This window comes from Tetrao urogallus (genome assembly GCF_951394365.1).
Source record: "Tetrao urogallus genome assembly, chromosome: 3".
Classification (NCBI taxonomy): Eukaryota; Metazoa; Chordata; class Aves; order Galliformes; family Phasianidae; genus Tetrao; species Tetrao urogallus.
The window spans coordinates 10791131-10807728 of record NC_136815.1 but is presented as its reverse complement, the minus strand read 5'-3'; the positions used below and the strand labels follow the sequence as shown (position 1 = coordinate 10807728).

The window sequence follows — 16598 nt, the reverse complement described above, 5'->3', positions numbered from 1 at the left end:
TAGCTGGCAGCAAGGTGGGAGACTTCCTCCTAGCTCTCAATAACCAGAGCTATTGCTTGATCTGCAGGTAGAAAACGTTCTCCAGTATCTGTCAAAGATCAGAAGTAGGGGATGGACATCACTGACGTATATACAGTTCATCAGACTCACCTGTCCATATGTAGTACCTTCAAGGGCAAGCTGTTAGCATGTGTTACTGACAGAAGCATTCAGAGTTTTCACAGTACATATAACATATGTACCTTCATATGCATGAAAGATCAAGAGCATGGAGATGACTGTGAACATCACTGAGACTTAAAGCAGGCTGGCAGATGAGCAGAACCGTCAGGACATAAAGAACGTAGAGTAGAATGTCTTTGCAGATAACGTCCCTCTTGCCTGAGCTGTGTTCCATCTCTTTGTGCTTTATTTTAATGCATTTCTCAAATGCAGTAAGATCAATTGAAGTGTTATTATTCTTTGTCTAAAACTATTTGAGCTTAGGAGAGACGGCTTTATTATACTCTTGGTGTTTAACAATGCACTTTTCTTCCCCTAAGAAAATGATTTAGGCCACTGTAGTTTCTTTATGTCATGGATATGATTCATTTTGGCCATGGGAGGAGAATGACAGTTACTTGCTGCACAGACCTTTCCTGTGATTCATGGAGTGCCATTTATGTCAGCCTTGAAGGAGACACTTCATATGCATCCTAGCAGGAAGGAAAAAGAGCCTGAATACAGTTACCAGATAGGATATGGAAGTTGAGTGGGAGGGAAGGGAGAGGGGAGAGGGAAATGTTGCACGGATGCCAAAATTCTGTCTGTGTTATCCATTTACCTACTTAATGGAAAATGGATATGTACCAAGTTTATATATAATTAAGGGAAACATCGTAACTGTAATTGCCATGTTCACAAAATAGTACGGCTTATTATATAACTTTTTTGGGTAAGTGTATCTTAACACTCTTCCTGCCATCTCTGGGATCCATCACTGTTTCATACAGTGTGCATGCAGTTCCTAGCCCTGAGTGTTGCAGCTAAGCTGGGATGGCCGAGGACAGTGCTTTGTCTTAGCTTTGTGCTCTGAGAGATTTTTGTGCTCCAACATGCAAATGCAGTTAGCAACTTGAGAAAGGCACTAGCTTGCCTTTCTCATTTCCTTTTCAATAGGAAATGATCTTCCTTTATTTGCACACACATGCACAAAATTTAAAGAGCTATACTGTGATTTTCTTCCTAAAAATAACAGTGCTGATTGGCTCTTAATCTGCTCGTAAAGGAGAATTCTCCACTAAATGGCTTTTCCTAATGCTGCATGAGGACTGTGGGCTCTATCGCAGCTTCCAGCTGCTTCTCATGGTTTGCTTTATACCTGGAAAGTGCAGATAGGAATAAATGGGGGCAGGAGAATTAGAAATTTATATATCCTAATTCCTGAAGGCAGAAATGTAGTTAATTTCCTGAACAGGTTAGGGGCTTGTGGCTGTTTGTCCTCTGCTGCTGGCATCACCTGTGTCAGAAGGCAGTGCTGTGCCCGTGGCACCTGCAGTGAGTCTTTGTCCAGCTGAGGAGATGCATAGCAGCGTCAGAATGGGAAAGCAGTGGTGTAGTTCGAGATGAAAGGAGTGACAATAGGAACAATAAAGAAGAGAATAGAAGTGGATGAGAATTGCTAAGCACATGTTCTCTGTGTTCATTGATTTTTCCCTCGCAATTAAAATGTTACTGTCTGATTCACCGGTGTTACTCAGTTTTCCCTTATGGCTTGGCTTATAAAATGCTGTCTCAATTTTGATTTCATGTTAGCTGTGTTTATTGGGGACAATAGGGTCTAGCTATAGCTGTGGACTATACCACACTGAAAGGGCATCTAAGTTTCTTGTGAATTTTTCTGAAGCAATGTGATGAGTCATGAAATACAACTTTTGCAGAAAATATCCTGATTGCCTAATGACTAGGTGTTGGTAGCTGAAATTACACACACTCTCTCTGGTTCACATGAAACCAGGGAAGTGTCCTTCTGAGTAAGCTGTTTGTTCAAGTTACCCAAGAAATGTCAAGGTTTACGGTTGCAAAATAGGAAAGAAGTATGTGTTGGAGGAGCTTAGAAACACCTGCTGTGCCTTGTGGCATTAACAGCACCATCTGTAAAGAAAAAATGCCTCCTGAAATGTGTACAGCTGATCATCCATGTGCAACATGCTTTGTTTTGCAGATGATGAAGAGGATGTTAGAAGTATGGAAAATGTCATGTTAGAGTATGCTGCATTGGACAGACAGCTTAATCATTACATGAGAGCGTTTGAAGAAACGGTAGATCAGGTAAACTATCAACTTCTGTAAAGGTTACTAAACTATATCCTTATTTAAGTATTGTCCTGATACAAATGCTACATCAAAGTGCTATAGCGGGAAAAATAGGCCCTTGAACAGTATAAAATACTGAGGTCAGCAGTCTAGCTGTTCACCCCTAATGACACATCTGTGTGCTGCTGCTTTCCACACTACTGCAGCAAGGACAGCACAGGGGGAGCAGCGCTGCGGCACTCAGCGTGGCTGTGGGTGCTGCCATGGCTCTAGTGGTGGCAGCTCCATGCTGTGAGGAAGATGGAGGTGGCACAGTGAGGGAGGTGGCCCATTTCAGGGACTACTAAGCGGCTGTGGCAGCAGAGGGACTGACGATGCCTGGTTTCCACAGTCTTTTGGCCCACGTGGGTTTGCAGATGCTTAGTAAGGGCGAGCTTGTTAATTGTTCTCCCAGTTTGCCGCCTGAACCCTCATTTTTGCAAGAGCCGAAGCATGTCAGTATTTTCAGTGGTTTCCAGCTCAGTGCACGGCAGTTGCACAAGAGGTGCTATGAACCCAGCGGTGCTTGCGCAAGCTCCTCTCCAGCGAGCTGCGCTCATCAGCGGATGCCGCGGCCCAGAGGAGGCCCGAGCCCGCCGCCTCCGCTCGCCGCAGCCGCAAGGGGGCGCCATGGCCACGGCAGCGCAGGTACAGAGGCAGATCCACGTATGCAGAGAGAGTGCGTTTCACTTCTGCCTGATGCCTGAGGGCAGGAAGGCCCCGCAGAGGGACCTGCATAGGCTGGATCGATGGGACCAGGCCAACTGGATGAAGCTCAGCAAGCTCTAGTGCCAGGTCCTGCGCTTCGGTCACTACAACCCCAGGCAATGCCACGGTCCTGTGGCAGAGTGGCTGGAAAGGATTTGAGAGCGCTGGTTGACAGCTGGCTGCACGTGGGCCAGCAGTGTGCCTGGGGGGCCAACAGCATCCTGGCTTGTATCAGCAATAGTGTGGCCAGCAGGAGCAGGGAGGGAACCTCTGTGCTGGTGAGGTGCACCTTGAGTGTTCAGCTTTGGTTCCCCTGGCGAGGTGAGTCTCAGCCTCTTCTCCCAGGTGACAGTGGTGGGACAAGCAGGAAAGGCCTCAAGTTGCACCAGAGGATGTTCATGTTGAATGTTTCTTCTCAGAATGAGTGGTGAAGCATTGAAATGTACTGCCCAGGGAAGTCTCTGGGGGTGTTCAACAACCGTGTAGATGTAGCACTGAGGGACGTGGTTTAGTGGCATGGTAATGATGGGCTGATAGTTATACTAGGTGATGTTAGTGGTCTTTTCCAACCTTAATGATTCTGTGATTCATGAGGGGAAGTTTAAACTGGACATTAGGAAAAGTTTTTGTGCTGTGTGTACAGTCAGGTACCAGAATGGGCTTCCTAGCACGGTGGTTGATCCTCCGTGGCTGTCAGTGTTCAGGAGGCATTGGGATACTGCCCACAGTAGTATGCTTTGAGTTTTGGTTAGCTCTGAAGTGGTCACATTGTTGTGTTGGAGGAGCTCTGAATGACCCTTCCAACTGAACTGTTCTAATCTACCCCTACCATACCCTATCCTATCTCAATGCTTGGAGAACTCATCTTTCAAAGTAACCCATTTTGATTCTGCTAATAGACGCTCGGGTATCAATTCTACAGGGACTTCTCTGGAGGAAGCAGAAGCATGTCCCTAATTTCCCTTCAAGAAATTTGTGCTTCAAAGCATTAAGGCATTGGAGCATGTCATGTTGTTTGTTTGTTAGTTTTCTTGCTCTTTTTAAAACGAAAGGAGGAGAGAAAAGCTATGCAGCCTTGCACTAGTTCTGTTCTGAGAAATGGCTGAATATTTTCTTTTGTAGGAAGGTTTTCTTTTAAGTTTTAAGCATCCTGAGTCAGATGCTTGGCTGAAAAATAACCATTCAAATAATCAAATATTACATGTTCAAAAGGAGCTGGAAATTGTGTCTACATCAGCAAATGTTGAACAGCATACTCACTGTATGCCTTTACTCATGTAGCCTTTAAATATGTATTTCAACGTGCGTCACCATAGCTGCAGTCCTCCTAGCCTATAATTCTTAGGAATGGGACAGTTAAGAACTGTTCCCTTTTATTGGAAGTATTAATGATTCTTAAAGCTTTCCTAATAAAACATAGCATAGTCCTCACATCATGAGAGATTAATGGTGTATAACTGAAACATGGTAGGTTTATATTTTAATTGTAAACTGTTAGCTAATTGATGTGTTGTTGTTGAAACACTATAGTAAGAATTTTCAGTAATCTCATGTTAGGATTATAAAGATGAGGAGTATAAAGACCTGTCCCTTAACTAGCAAAGTGCTCAAACCCTGCTTACTTGACACGCATTTGCTCACAGTCTTCAAGTTATGCATGGGCTGAAATGCTTGCTGAAGCAGCAGTAATGTGGGCCATGTAGGTCAATGATACACGCATGACTTTTATGTCATGCATCAAATTGCACTCTTGTAAAAATAAATAAATAAAAATCCTGGAAGGCTGATTTTCTTTTTTTTCTTTTTTCTTTTATTCCTCCCTCATTTGGTTCATTTATATTGTGTCAGAGATCCTTGCTTGCTAAAACAAGCTCCTGTCCTGTTTGTTCATTCCTAAGACTTCAAATGTGCAGCTCCAAGACATTTAGCACATGTAAGGGTCTGTGTGGATTATAAAGCCAGTGAGGGTTGATCTCAGCCTCTAGCCACACTTCTCCTATCTGTGGGCGCTACTTCACTGGGAATTTTCTGTGCTTTCCACTGGCAGTACACTGAGCAAACCTTTTGAGTGTAAAGAGAAACAAATGTGTATAATGTAAAACAATATATATGAAGTAGAACAAATGTAGGAATTGTTCTCTAAATAGTAAAAGCCTGTGCTTTGTGCTGGAGGACAGCTGTATGCAATGCCTTCAGAACTGTACAGTTATTTCCAGTTAGCTGTCAGAAACCAATTTCAAATTTACTTTTGGGAAACAAAGATACTGTTGCTGAATTTAGGGCAGCACCTGGAGGTAGTGTAGAAAGGGTTCGGTTTAAAATAGCCTCTGCTGGCTTGCTCCCTGGTGCCATCTGAACTCCTTGCCTGAGGGCATTCTGCGGGAAGCTGCAGCGGGTCATTGGGTTTCATAACCTGACTGCTTTTTGTATACTGCCTTAACATTATTTGTCTCAAACTGGAAAACGTGCTTTATCTAATCACTCTGTGAGTTTGGCTGCTGTCATTTTATCAGATCTGTACTTTCTTCAGGCAGCTGTGAATCTGGAAGTGGGTTATATTGTTTTACCTTCTAATCGCCTGCTTGTAGTCCATGTCCAACTGCAAGTTAGAAAGGTAAGGAGACAGCATCAGTTAAAATCCCAGATTTATTATTTCATTATGCATATGTTTAATTGACTGTCAAGCAGATACTGCACAAAAGAAGTATGTCATGTAAATGACAAATGGGGATATGGCTGCATGTTCTTGAAAGCTGAGTTTTTGTTGGTTTGTACTGCAGTCGGTAGAATGCAGAAGGTGAAACATATCAGCATCTTCTGGTTGAATCAGCAGCCCGCTGAGTAAGAAATGAGCAATTGAATCGCAGTGTTTCCAACAATAGGCTGTGGGAAACCCTTGGTCTGTGGAAACTCCCTGTGCCACTGGATTTTCTTGTACCTGTGGAATGATTGGACTCCTACTGCTGCTGCCTTTTTGAGTTTTAACAAATATATTTTTAAAAAGTTACCTAACGTTTGGGTCCTTTCCAAGCATAGTCAGGACAGTACTCATATTTTTCATGTAGCAACAGCAGCAAGAGAAAGACGGATGGGGCTGGAGTATGTCTTGCTGACTGCTTTATGTGTGGGAGTGCACCAGAGTGATTGGGACCCAGGCTGACTTAGCCATCTCAAGCGTTCCCTACCCTGGGAGAGCTCCCAGGTGCTCAGTGCCAGCATATTGTGCCTGCTCCCTCGTTGCTTTCTGGGTTAGAAAGGGTGTTGGCTGCGGGCTCCCACTGCTCACTCTTCTTTTCAAGCATTTGACTCTTTGAGGGGCTGCAAGAGCTGGGGTAAATTTTCTGAACTTCCCCGATTTCTCTAAGTGAATCACAAGATATTCTAGATCTGTCTAGAAAACAGGGAAGACTTAACTAGTTCTCCTAATGTAGCATTATTCCTGCCTCTCTTTTCTTCTACACTCCCATTTCTCATCATCATCATCGTTAAATTTGGCAGGAAAAGAGAATCTGGCATTTTTTTGCCTTCTGCAAAGGAGAGGAGCATTGAGTTTGGTGGTGGCATTGCTAGCAAGGTTGACTTAGTTCTTCTTATAATAAGTTTCTGCTTTGCCAAACAAGCATTTGTCTTGCTTGTATTGTATTTTCCTTTTGCTAAATCTCAGTGCACATTTGAAATCTAAACCTGAGTGATGTGGAAGGAAAACATAAGAGATGTGTTTAAGAAAAATTTTAAGGGTCATACTTAAGGAATGGCTGAGAACAGGAAGAGAAAGATAGGAGGGTAGAGGGTGTGGGCTTGGGAAGTCTCGAATTCGTGTAGAGAGATCACTAAGTGGCTGACTGAAAGAACACTCAGAAAGCTGTGGTATTAAGTTACGGGAAGAAAAGGAGGAGGATATTAGAAGCTTTGTTGATGCTTTGGTTTTATCCCTTCTTTCACAGCTTTCCCATGCTGTTTTAGGTCAGTGTCATATATATCAGCCTGTCAGCGGCTGCTGATGTATGTCATCTTTGCTTTGATTGCCCTTCATGGAAACCAATGTGAGCACTTGAGCTCAGTTTGTTAATCAAGGATGGCTATGGTTTGAACATAGGAACTGAATTAAACATGTTGTTTTTTGTGTTTTTGTTTTCCTGGCTTTTGTCTGTAAGGGAGCATACAGCTTGCATAGGTGTGAATCTTGCACAAGAGTTGAAGTCTGGATCTCCATTCAGCCCTATGTGATGTTATGTTTTTTCAAGTGTTCAGTCTTCCCTTGACAAAGACAAGCAGTGTTTTGTCTCTACAAAATAGGCAGGAAGTACTCTCAACTCTTAACATTTATTTTGTATTTTTGGTAATAGTTCCCTTTTAGAGCAGTAACTTCATTGCAGGGAATGGAGGAGATGCTTGCTCACTTTGTCTGTATTGTAGAGCAGATCACTTTGTATAGGGATCTGTGGTCTATATGGCCCAGAGCGTATGGGTTTTAATCCTGCAGAGCTTTAATTGCCTTCAGTGATGCAGGCCGTCTTCGTTCTGAGAAGCAGCTTCTAATTGATTTAAGTACATGTGTAGAAAAGGAAAGAATCTTACGTAAAACTGTACTATATGGGAAAGTCCATGGGCTTTGTTTGACACAGAAACTGTTCAGAAGAATTCTGATTAGGACTCTTAGGACATAATTTTCTAATGACTAGGGCAGTCCTCTCTAGTCTGAGCGAAATGATAGAGATTTGAAAGTATCATCAGTGACACCAGCTGCCTATTAACAGGCTGGGCATCACATTGTTGCTTTGTCTTCTGTAGGGCTAAGTAAGAGGATGACTATGAAACCCTCATATATATAGATACAGATATATATAAGTTAATTCAGGACTCTAATGCACTGCACAGTGCTCAGCCATGTGATAGCCACTGAAGTGCTGCCACTGAGACTGTTTTTGACACTAAACTTCCTAGGGCCTCTCTGGATTTGACAGAGGCTCAAGAAGCAGCCTGGTTTGACACCGATGCTTTCTTAATGAGCACCTTGCTTTTCTTTTTCTTCTTGCTGCACTGTCATGATGACAGCACATTTTAGGGCAAATGCCACAGGTGATGTCTGTATCTGTAACTGTGACCTTTACTATTCCAGCTGGCTTCAGAGCATTTGTGCTGTTTGAAACATGCAGTGCATCAATGTTTCTTAATTCACAAATATTATATGCTTGTCCTGACAATTTTGAGTTGCTGATTTCGTCCAAAAAGTCCTCTGCTGCACAAATGCTGCTGAGAAAGATGTCTCTGAAGTCTGATCCCATTGAAAAAGCTTTACTGAAATGGAGAAATCTTCTTTGGGCTGGTAGGAAAAGTAAAAAGAGCTCGTGCAGTCCTTCTCTATGTTTATTCTGACTGTCATTGTAGAAGCCAATGAATCTGTCTTGAAGTTCACTTGTAGTATACTGAACTGCACCATCGGCAGCAACAGGTCAATCCTCTGGTGAAAAATGCTTTTCTCCCATCAAGCAAATAGATGCTGGGGAATTTCTTTCAAATTTCTTACGAAATCTTTTATAACACTGGATGGCCATTATTTTGGTACACTGGACGCTAATTAAAATTGTTCTTTGCTGCTGCTTGTTGACTTGCTATCTACTAAGGAAGCCATTTCAGTCTATCTTATGGAAGCTTATAGACGTTTATAGAAGAAACTAAGAGCATTGTGCCAAATCCTTCTCATGACTCGGACAGGCCAACAAGAAGGAAACAGTATGTGACTGTAGTTGTCACATACTCTGCATAGGTATAATGCCATAAGGCTTAATAAATCTTTTGCAGACACACTTAATCCTGGCACTTCATGGCTTTGGAATTCTTTATCATTTTAAAGTTTATTCTTTGCAATTCCTTTGATGTAGTTTTATAATCAGTAGCGCAGTGCTTGTAGTCTCCGAACAGCGGTTCAGACAGTATTGCCCTATTGTAGCTGTGTACTTAATTCCTGCAGAAACTGGGACAAACATGCATTTCAACACATTCCTAGTGTTTACTTTTTAATATTTGCTTTACCTTTTGTGTCTCTCTCTATGTGTTGGGCTAAGCATTTGATAGAAGCCGATTTTTTATTTCCCAAGAGTTGGTAATTCATGTGTATAGTTCATTACAATATTACGCTGAGAGTCCACATTTAATAAGCCGCAGTAGAAATACTTGTCTAGTAAGCAGTATATAAAGCAGTAGGAGTAGTGTTCTTTGATTTATGTGGGTTATACAGCACATCTTCAGTAGTGTCTCGTAACAAGCATAAAAACATGCCCTGCTTTTTGGAGTCTTAACCCTGGAAGCCCTTGTGCATGAACATCTGTATGTTTGACTTCTCTGTGGTGACATTTGTCAAGCTAAACATGTTCTTAAATATTTGCAGTGTCAACTCTGTATTGTTGAAATGTGTCTTGGCTGTGTGGGTAGGGTTGAAGCAGCAGGGCCAAAGCTGGTTGCAGAGTGAGGATTTGGGTGAAAAGAAGTGCTCCTCATGCGGAGCTGGGACCTCCGTAGATGGGGTAGCAGCAGCGAGAGTGGTTAGAACAAATCTGCAAAAGAAATCCTCAGGATTCCATCTTAATTTGAAATCTATATTTGCCATGATGGGCAGTGGTTTTGTCCTGTAGGTAGCAAACTAGCCTGGGATGAAGGAAGGCTGGATACTGTTTTCAGGTCTGCTGAGAGCTTATGTGGTTGACCATGACAAATTGCTTTGCTCTGTGCCATGGGCTACAGTCCTGTGTTCATTAATGCCACTTTTGTGCAGTACCAAACTACCTGGTAGTGAGTTTTCATCAAGTAAGGCAGATCACAAGATACCACGCTCTGCTGGCTGCGTGCTCCTTGCAGAAGGACGGACGCTACCTGGTGGGCATAATTCAGTGCAAAATTAGAATTGGCAGAGTGAGTTGTGCTTCATCAGTGCATCAAGCAGCTGTGGTGTTTTTGATCTTGTTCTACACATACTGAAACTGGATTTACTATCTAGCCCAACCACGATCTCTGTTTCCACATCTGTGAAATGTGAACGGTATCTCAGTCTGTAAAGAGGGCTTTTTTTTTTTTTCTATCTGAAGATTTCAAAGCAATTTGTGTTTTGCTTTGTTATGATTTTATTTTAACGCTAGGGATTATAATTGGCAGTCTGAACTGTTTCTGGGATTCCAGAGGGTCAGAACAGAGAACAACTGAAAGTCCCTGTGGTTTGAATCCCTGCTTTTCTAGGCAATGTCTTTGTTTCAGAGGTAACATGAGTTAATGCTGTCTGGCTGAGCTTACTCTAGTGGAGGGAGATAAAATTATGAAATGTTCTATTGGGTAGGTGTTGAGGTAGACAGCCAGTGCAAATTAAAAGGCCATCTTCATCTCCTATCAGGGATTATTATTTTTTGTTGTTGATGAAACCTATTGCTGGAAACAGTGGAGCCGTAGCTTCGGTTGATCAGCAGTGAAAACAGTCTTTCAAATTAACCACCTCATCTAGAAAGCTCCTGCTGACAGCACAAGGATTTAAATGCTGGGGCCACTGTTGAGGGGAATGCTAAGGGCTGAATGATTCCCAGCAGTGGGGGGTTTTGACTTGAAATTAATTTCTCCTGTTAATTGAACACACCCAATTTGATCAGTGTCTTTGGGGAGACAAGTTTGGAATGTTTTCCATAAAATGTCTCTCTCCAAATGTTCAGTATTGTTTTAATTAGTGTAATTGTTTCCAGATAGTTTGTGCGTATTTTAATATTCCTCCTCCGAAGTTTAAATGTTAGACGACTCATTTAAAAACATGTGCTCTCTCCTCGTATGTTTTCCTGACCTTATCAATAAAAGTATTAAGTTTCACAGATCTTCCCTCTGCTAAATTCTTAGCAGCTTTATGATAAATCACAGATGAAGTGTTGTTTACAGCATTAATAAATCACACTTTTTTTTGGTGCTGATACTACTGTGAATGGTTTTGTTTTTGTTAAAGAATGTCACTTAGATCTGTTAGAATTTGTTACTCTCGTTTGTAGCTTCCTCATAGCTTATGTTATTAGGGAGTTTGGTGAGTTATCCAATGCCGCATTTCAGCAGGAGTGTGCATGTAAGATACTACATGTAGTTCACAGAATCACCAAGGTTGGAAAACACCTACAAGATCATTCAGTCCAACCATCCGCCTGGCACGCGTAGCTCTCACTGAGCCATGTCCCTCATCACAACATCCAAACGTTCCTTGAACACCTCCAGGGTTGGTGACTCTGCCACCTCCCTGGGCAGCCCATTGCAGTGCCTGACCACTCTTTCAGAGAAATGGTTCAGAATGTACTGTATTCCTGTGACTTCGTAATATGCATTGTATTGAATGTTTATCCCTTAGAGAACTGCATATTTAACGCCTTTGCTACCATGGGAAGAACGGAAGGTTTGTGGAGCATTTTGTTGTTCTCTTTAGTGTTGGGAGGTTAAAAGCAGCTTTGTGTGGTTGCTTTTATTTCACTAAATGATGACTTTCTCAGGATTTTCAGCGCTTGCGCTCAGCCTGTTCTGCAAATGTTGAACTGTCTTTCTTTCTCACCTTTCTCTTTACTCCTGTCGATGAGAGTTAGTGCTTGGAAAGGAAAAAAAGAAAGAGCACGACTTCTTTGTGGTTTGCTGCAGCATGCAACTCTGCCTACTTTAATGCCTATTAAAATTAGAAATATATACTGCTTAAAAGTGTATATACATGTAATTATCTTTCCAGCTTGAGATAGATAGGTTTTAGGGAAGACCCAAATCCTGCCAGAAATCAATACCAGATGGCAACAGTATCTCCCAAGTGTGGCCCTGCTGTTGATAACCTACTGTGGGTTACAAACACTATGCTTGATAATAAAGGTTGGCAAGCTGAACTAATTTCTGGGCTCTCATCTTATTTAGCTAAGTACATAACCTGAGCTTAAGCATTTATTTTATCCTTAGATTTGTGCATTAATGCTTAAGGATGTTTTAAAAGGCACTGTGCTCAAAACTTCCATGTAAAGTGTAATGTTCACATTAATGCTAACACACATTGCATCTGATAAATTCCAGAAACACACAGAAATGAATGTGATGTTACTGTTAATTCTGACTTTATTTTCCCCAAATGTTTGTGCCTTACTGCATTGCCACTGCTTCAGTGTGAATATTTCACAGCGTTCGTTCAACTAGATGCTCATCCTTTGTTCAAAGCTGTTACTACGCTGTTTTTTCCCCAGCAGTCTGTTGTGTGTGTTCTGTGTAGAGCAAGGTGAGTATACAAGGGTTTCTGGAAAGATGGCAGCTCTTGCAGGGCAATCTCACAGGGTGTGGTTTTGTGGTGTGTGGTAATTGTTGTAATGGTGATGTGTGGGCTGTGAATGAAATATTTCTCCATAGATATTTTTATGCTTACTTGAAGGTGATTAAGGGATACAGGTAAAGGCCAGCCTGTGCTAGGGGCAGTTTGGTCCAGTTCAGTAAATCGGTATTGAAACAGAGGGTTTCTGGACTCAGCTATTAAAATCCCTGCTGCACCACCTTTACGCTCCCTAAAAAACCCCCACCTTTGCCATCACTGTTAAACTCTACTAAAGGAGTCACAGCCCTCCTCCTCACCGCCTCTTTACCCAGGAGTCATAGAATCGCCTAGGTTAGAACAGACCTTCAGTATCACCAAGTGCAGCCATCATCCCATCACTAAACCATGTGTAAACCATGACCCTTAGTGCCATCTCCCATATATCTCTAAGTACCTCCAGGGACACATACTCCACCACTTCCCCAGGTATCCCATTCCAATGCTTGAACACCTTGGTGAAGAAATCCTTACCAGTGTCCAAGCTAAACCTGCTCTGGTGCAACTTGAGAGCATTACAGCATTACGTCCTGTCCCTTGACACCTGAGAAAAGAGTCCAACGCCCTTCTTGCAGCAACATCCTTTCAGGTAGTTGTAGATTGCTGACCTCTCCCCTCAGCCTCCTCTGTACTAAAAAACCTCAGTTTCCTCAGCTGCTTCTCATAATTTTTGCTTCCTGATCCCTTCACCAGCTTTACTACTGCTGTCTGCACAAGCAGCTTGAGTCTGCACTCAAGCAACTCATCATCATTCTTATGATGATGAACCCAAAACTGAACGCAGTATTGGAGGTGTGGTCTCCGTGAGTACAGATGAACAAACCCTTCCCATGTCCTGCTTCCATGCTATTTCTGATGCAGGCCAAGATGCTACCGACCTTCTTGGCCACCTGTGCACGCTGCTGGCTCATGTTCAGCCAGCTGTCGAGCTGTACCCCAGGTCTTTTTCTGCTGGGCAACTTTCCAGCCACTCTGCCCCACGTGTGTGCTGTTATGTCCCAAGTGTAGTACCCAATATGAAGACCTGTTGAATGTTACGTGATTGGACGTGGCATATTGATTATATTTGTTCTGTTGGGCAACTGCACTTCCTCTCTCCCTGCTTCCCCCCTTACAGCCTGAGGATTTAGAATCCTTTTCTTGTCCTCTTCTTTCAGCCAAAACTGGAGCTGGCTGTTACTAATCTGATGGCATGCACTTGGAGAAGGCTTCCAGAAGCATTGGCTCTTCCCCACCCACAGCAATGCGTGATACCGCCTGGCAGACAAAATCCAACAGAACAGTAGAGATCCTGTTGAGCAACGTCTTACAAGAATCTGACCTACTAGTCAGATTTGTACAGTACTGTCCTAGTCAGTTATAGTGATGTATACCTCTTCTAATGCTGTGTGAGTTAATTAGTCCTGAAGGTAACTAGTCATCCTCTTTAATCTACCAGTTAAGTTTGCATATGCCTAGCCTCCTTCATCAGTCAGTCTTAAAAAGATATATACAGACAGATGCCATCAACCAGCTTTCTACACACAGCATAGAAAACTATAGTTTTAAAGTGTATTAGTGCCCCAAATGAGCCACAGTACTCGTAAGTACTTTAAAGCGTTCTTTTCAGTGCTTTTAAGTCCGTTAATTTGTTAATAGAAGAACAATTTCTTATGGTAAGTAGAAAATCCAGATAAAGTAAAAAGCACCCAGAGGATCACAGGTGTGGCTTTACTTCTGTTCGAAGAGAAACTGTCAATTATTTCAGATAAGAGATGACTATAATAGTATTATGTACAGCCACAGATGGAACAGAAATGCTTATTCATTATGTGTCACATAAAAACAAAGGGCCCTTTAATGAAATTATCTAGCAGCAGCTTTTAAACCAGAAGAGGAAGTAACATTTTACACAGTGAATAATTAAATTGTGGAATTAATTACCACAGGATGTTATGGAGACCAGAAGCATCAAAGGGTTCAAAAATCCACTGGGCAAATTCACGGAAGAAAGAACCACTCACAGCCATTAGATACAAATACAGTCACAGACCTGGGAAACCCCTAATGTGCAGGTTGCAAGGAGTAGGGGAAATATATGTTGGGGAACAGCTGGATATCTTTTTATTCGTCACTCTTGTTATACTCCTTCTCCAGGTTTTTGCAGCTGCCTGTGTTAATGATGAGAATGTGCTAGGTAGATCTTTGGTCTGATGCACTACTCACATCTTTCAGCAATAAAAATCAAACTATGTAAAAAATACAGAACATACATGCACTACCACATCCTGAAATTGATGTTGGCTGGCTGGCTGCTTGGTTTTAGAGGAATAACATTCGCACTGTTTCAAACCTATTTGGGAACATAGTTCTATCTAAAAACTACCTTTCGCCTCCAAAATTGTAATAAATAGTAAATGTAATAAATAGTAAAATGTAATAAACATTTTCAGGGTATCTAGTAATTTATCTTTGTGTTCTTGCTCTTACATTTGATGATTTAAAAAATGAGTAAATGAACATCTCCTGCTCAGGGCATTGTTACATAATTGAAAATTTCTTAATCTGAAAGCTCACTGCAAATCCGTGTCATATAAAACTACACAAACCATTTAATAATTAGGTAACAGCAGATAAAATCCTCCTTGAAGTTAGCACAGCTACACCCACTTGGACCAAAGGAAAGAGAAGCCTTCAGCTAGATCCTTGTCATGTAGCCAGTTTTCTCCCGTAATGCCCAAGAAAAACTTAATAACTTGTTCAAAGTATTGAATCAGGTATGTAGCACTGATGAGAGAAGATGAACTACAGCCCTGGGTGAGTTGTCTTACGGGGCCGCTTAGACGTGATGGAATTCCAACTTCAGTACCTGCTCTGATCTCAGGCACACCACATGGGATGAAATGTTTTCCTGAGCAGTTAGGATCCATACAGTGTAGGTTTTCTACTTATTTTAATAGATGACAATCTGACAGTTTTAAGAACACTCTTTGATATTCTTGGATCAGTGAACATAAAAATGCCTTTTATATACTTATTAGCAGTGTTATACACTAGAAAGGTGGTCCAACCAGGATTATATATGTGATCAACAAAGTTCTGGCATGGTGGCATTTTACAGAAGAAAACTGGGAGCCCACAAAGCATGTTATTTGTTTGTTTGTTTGTTTGTTTGTTTTTTAAAAGAAAGTATTAAGTTGACTTTCAGAAAAAAATGTGTTTTTATACCTTTTCATTTGCTGAGAAAAGCTTGGGTCCACCACTTTGTGACTATTTTGCAAGTAGCTTTTGCCTCCCTGCAAACTCCAGTTTCTCCATGTCAGCCTGACCTCAGTGCCAGGGAAGGTTCTGGAACAGATCATCTTGAGTGACATCACACAGCATGTGCAGGACGACCAGGGAATCAAGCTCAGCCAGTATAGGTAACAAAAAGCAGATCCTGTTTGACCAACCTCATCTCCTTCTATGATTGAGTGACCATCCGGGTGGATGAGGGAAAGTCTGTTGATATGGTCTACCTAGACTCCAGCAAAGGCAAGGTGAGAATCAGCTTCTTCTCTCACATAACTAGCAATAGGACTAGTGAGAATGGCTTTAAGTTGTGCCAGGGGAAGTTCAGGTTGGATGTTAAGAAAAGTTTCTTCTCTGAAAGAGTGGTCACGCGCTGGAACAGGCTGCCCAGGGAGGTCGTTGAGTCACCGTAACTGAAAGTATTCATGAAACATTTAGATGTTGTACTGAGGAACAGGGTTTAGTGGGGAATATTGGTAGTAGGTGGGTGGTTGGACTGGATGATTTTGGAGGTTTTTTCCAACCTTGGTGATTCTGTGATTCTATTCTTTGATTCTGCAGTAAAGTGTTTTGCTAGGTACTGTCTGCCAGTTAGATGTCAAACTAAGATTTACCGTAGGTGTTACCCTCTCAACAGAGCAATCCCACTGATTTTCGATTTACTGACTAGACCATTTGATTATATTCACCACTTTCCCTATGTCTGCCTAGCAGGTCATTTCATCACGTAGAGCAATCAGGTTGATCAAGCACTATCTACCAATTGTAAATCCATCTTGGTTAATGCTGACTGACTTTTTGTTCTCTGCATGTTTGGAAGTGCATTCCAAAAGGATGTGGTACATAATCATTTCAGGGACTGAGGTGAGGCTAATCAGTTTATAGTTGCCCCAGTCCTTTCTTATGCCTTTTTTAAAGGCAGAGATAGCACTTGCTTTTCTCC

General features: G+C 42.0%; 1 protein-coding gene across 1 annotated transcript in view; it reads left to right on the top strand.

Annotated features, from left to right (window-relative positions):
* The window catches only part of NSMCE2 (NSE2 (MMS21) homolog, SMC5-SMC6 complex SUMO ligase), a gene marked incomplete at both ends in the record, with an annotated part of 124141 nt that overhangs the window by 22741 nt on the left and 84802 nt on the right, over positions 1 to 16598 (top strand). Inside the window, one exon of the mRNA XM_079533841.1 lies at positions 2204 to 2310. Coding sequence (XP_079389967.1) covers positions 2204 to 2310 — 107 coding nt within the window. The remainder of the gene's footprint in view (positions 1 to 2203; positions 2311 to 16598) is intronic.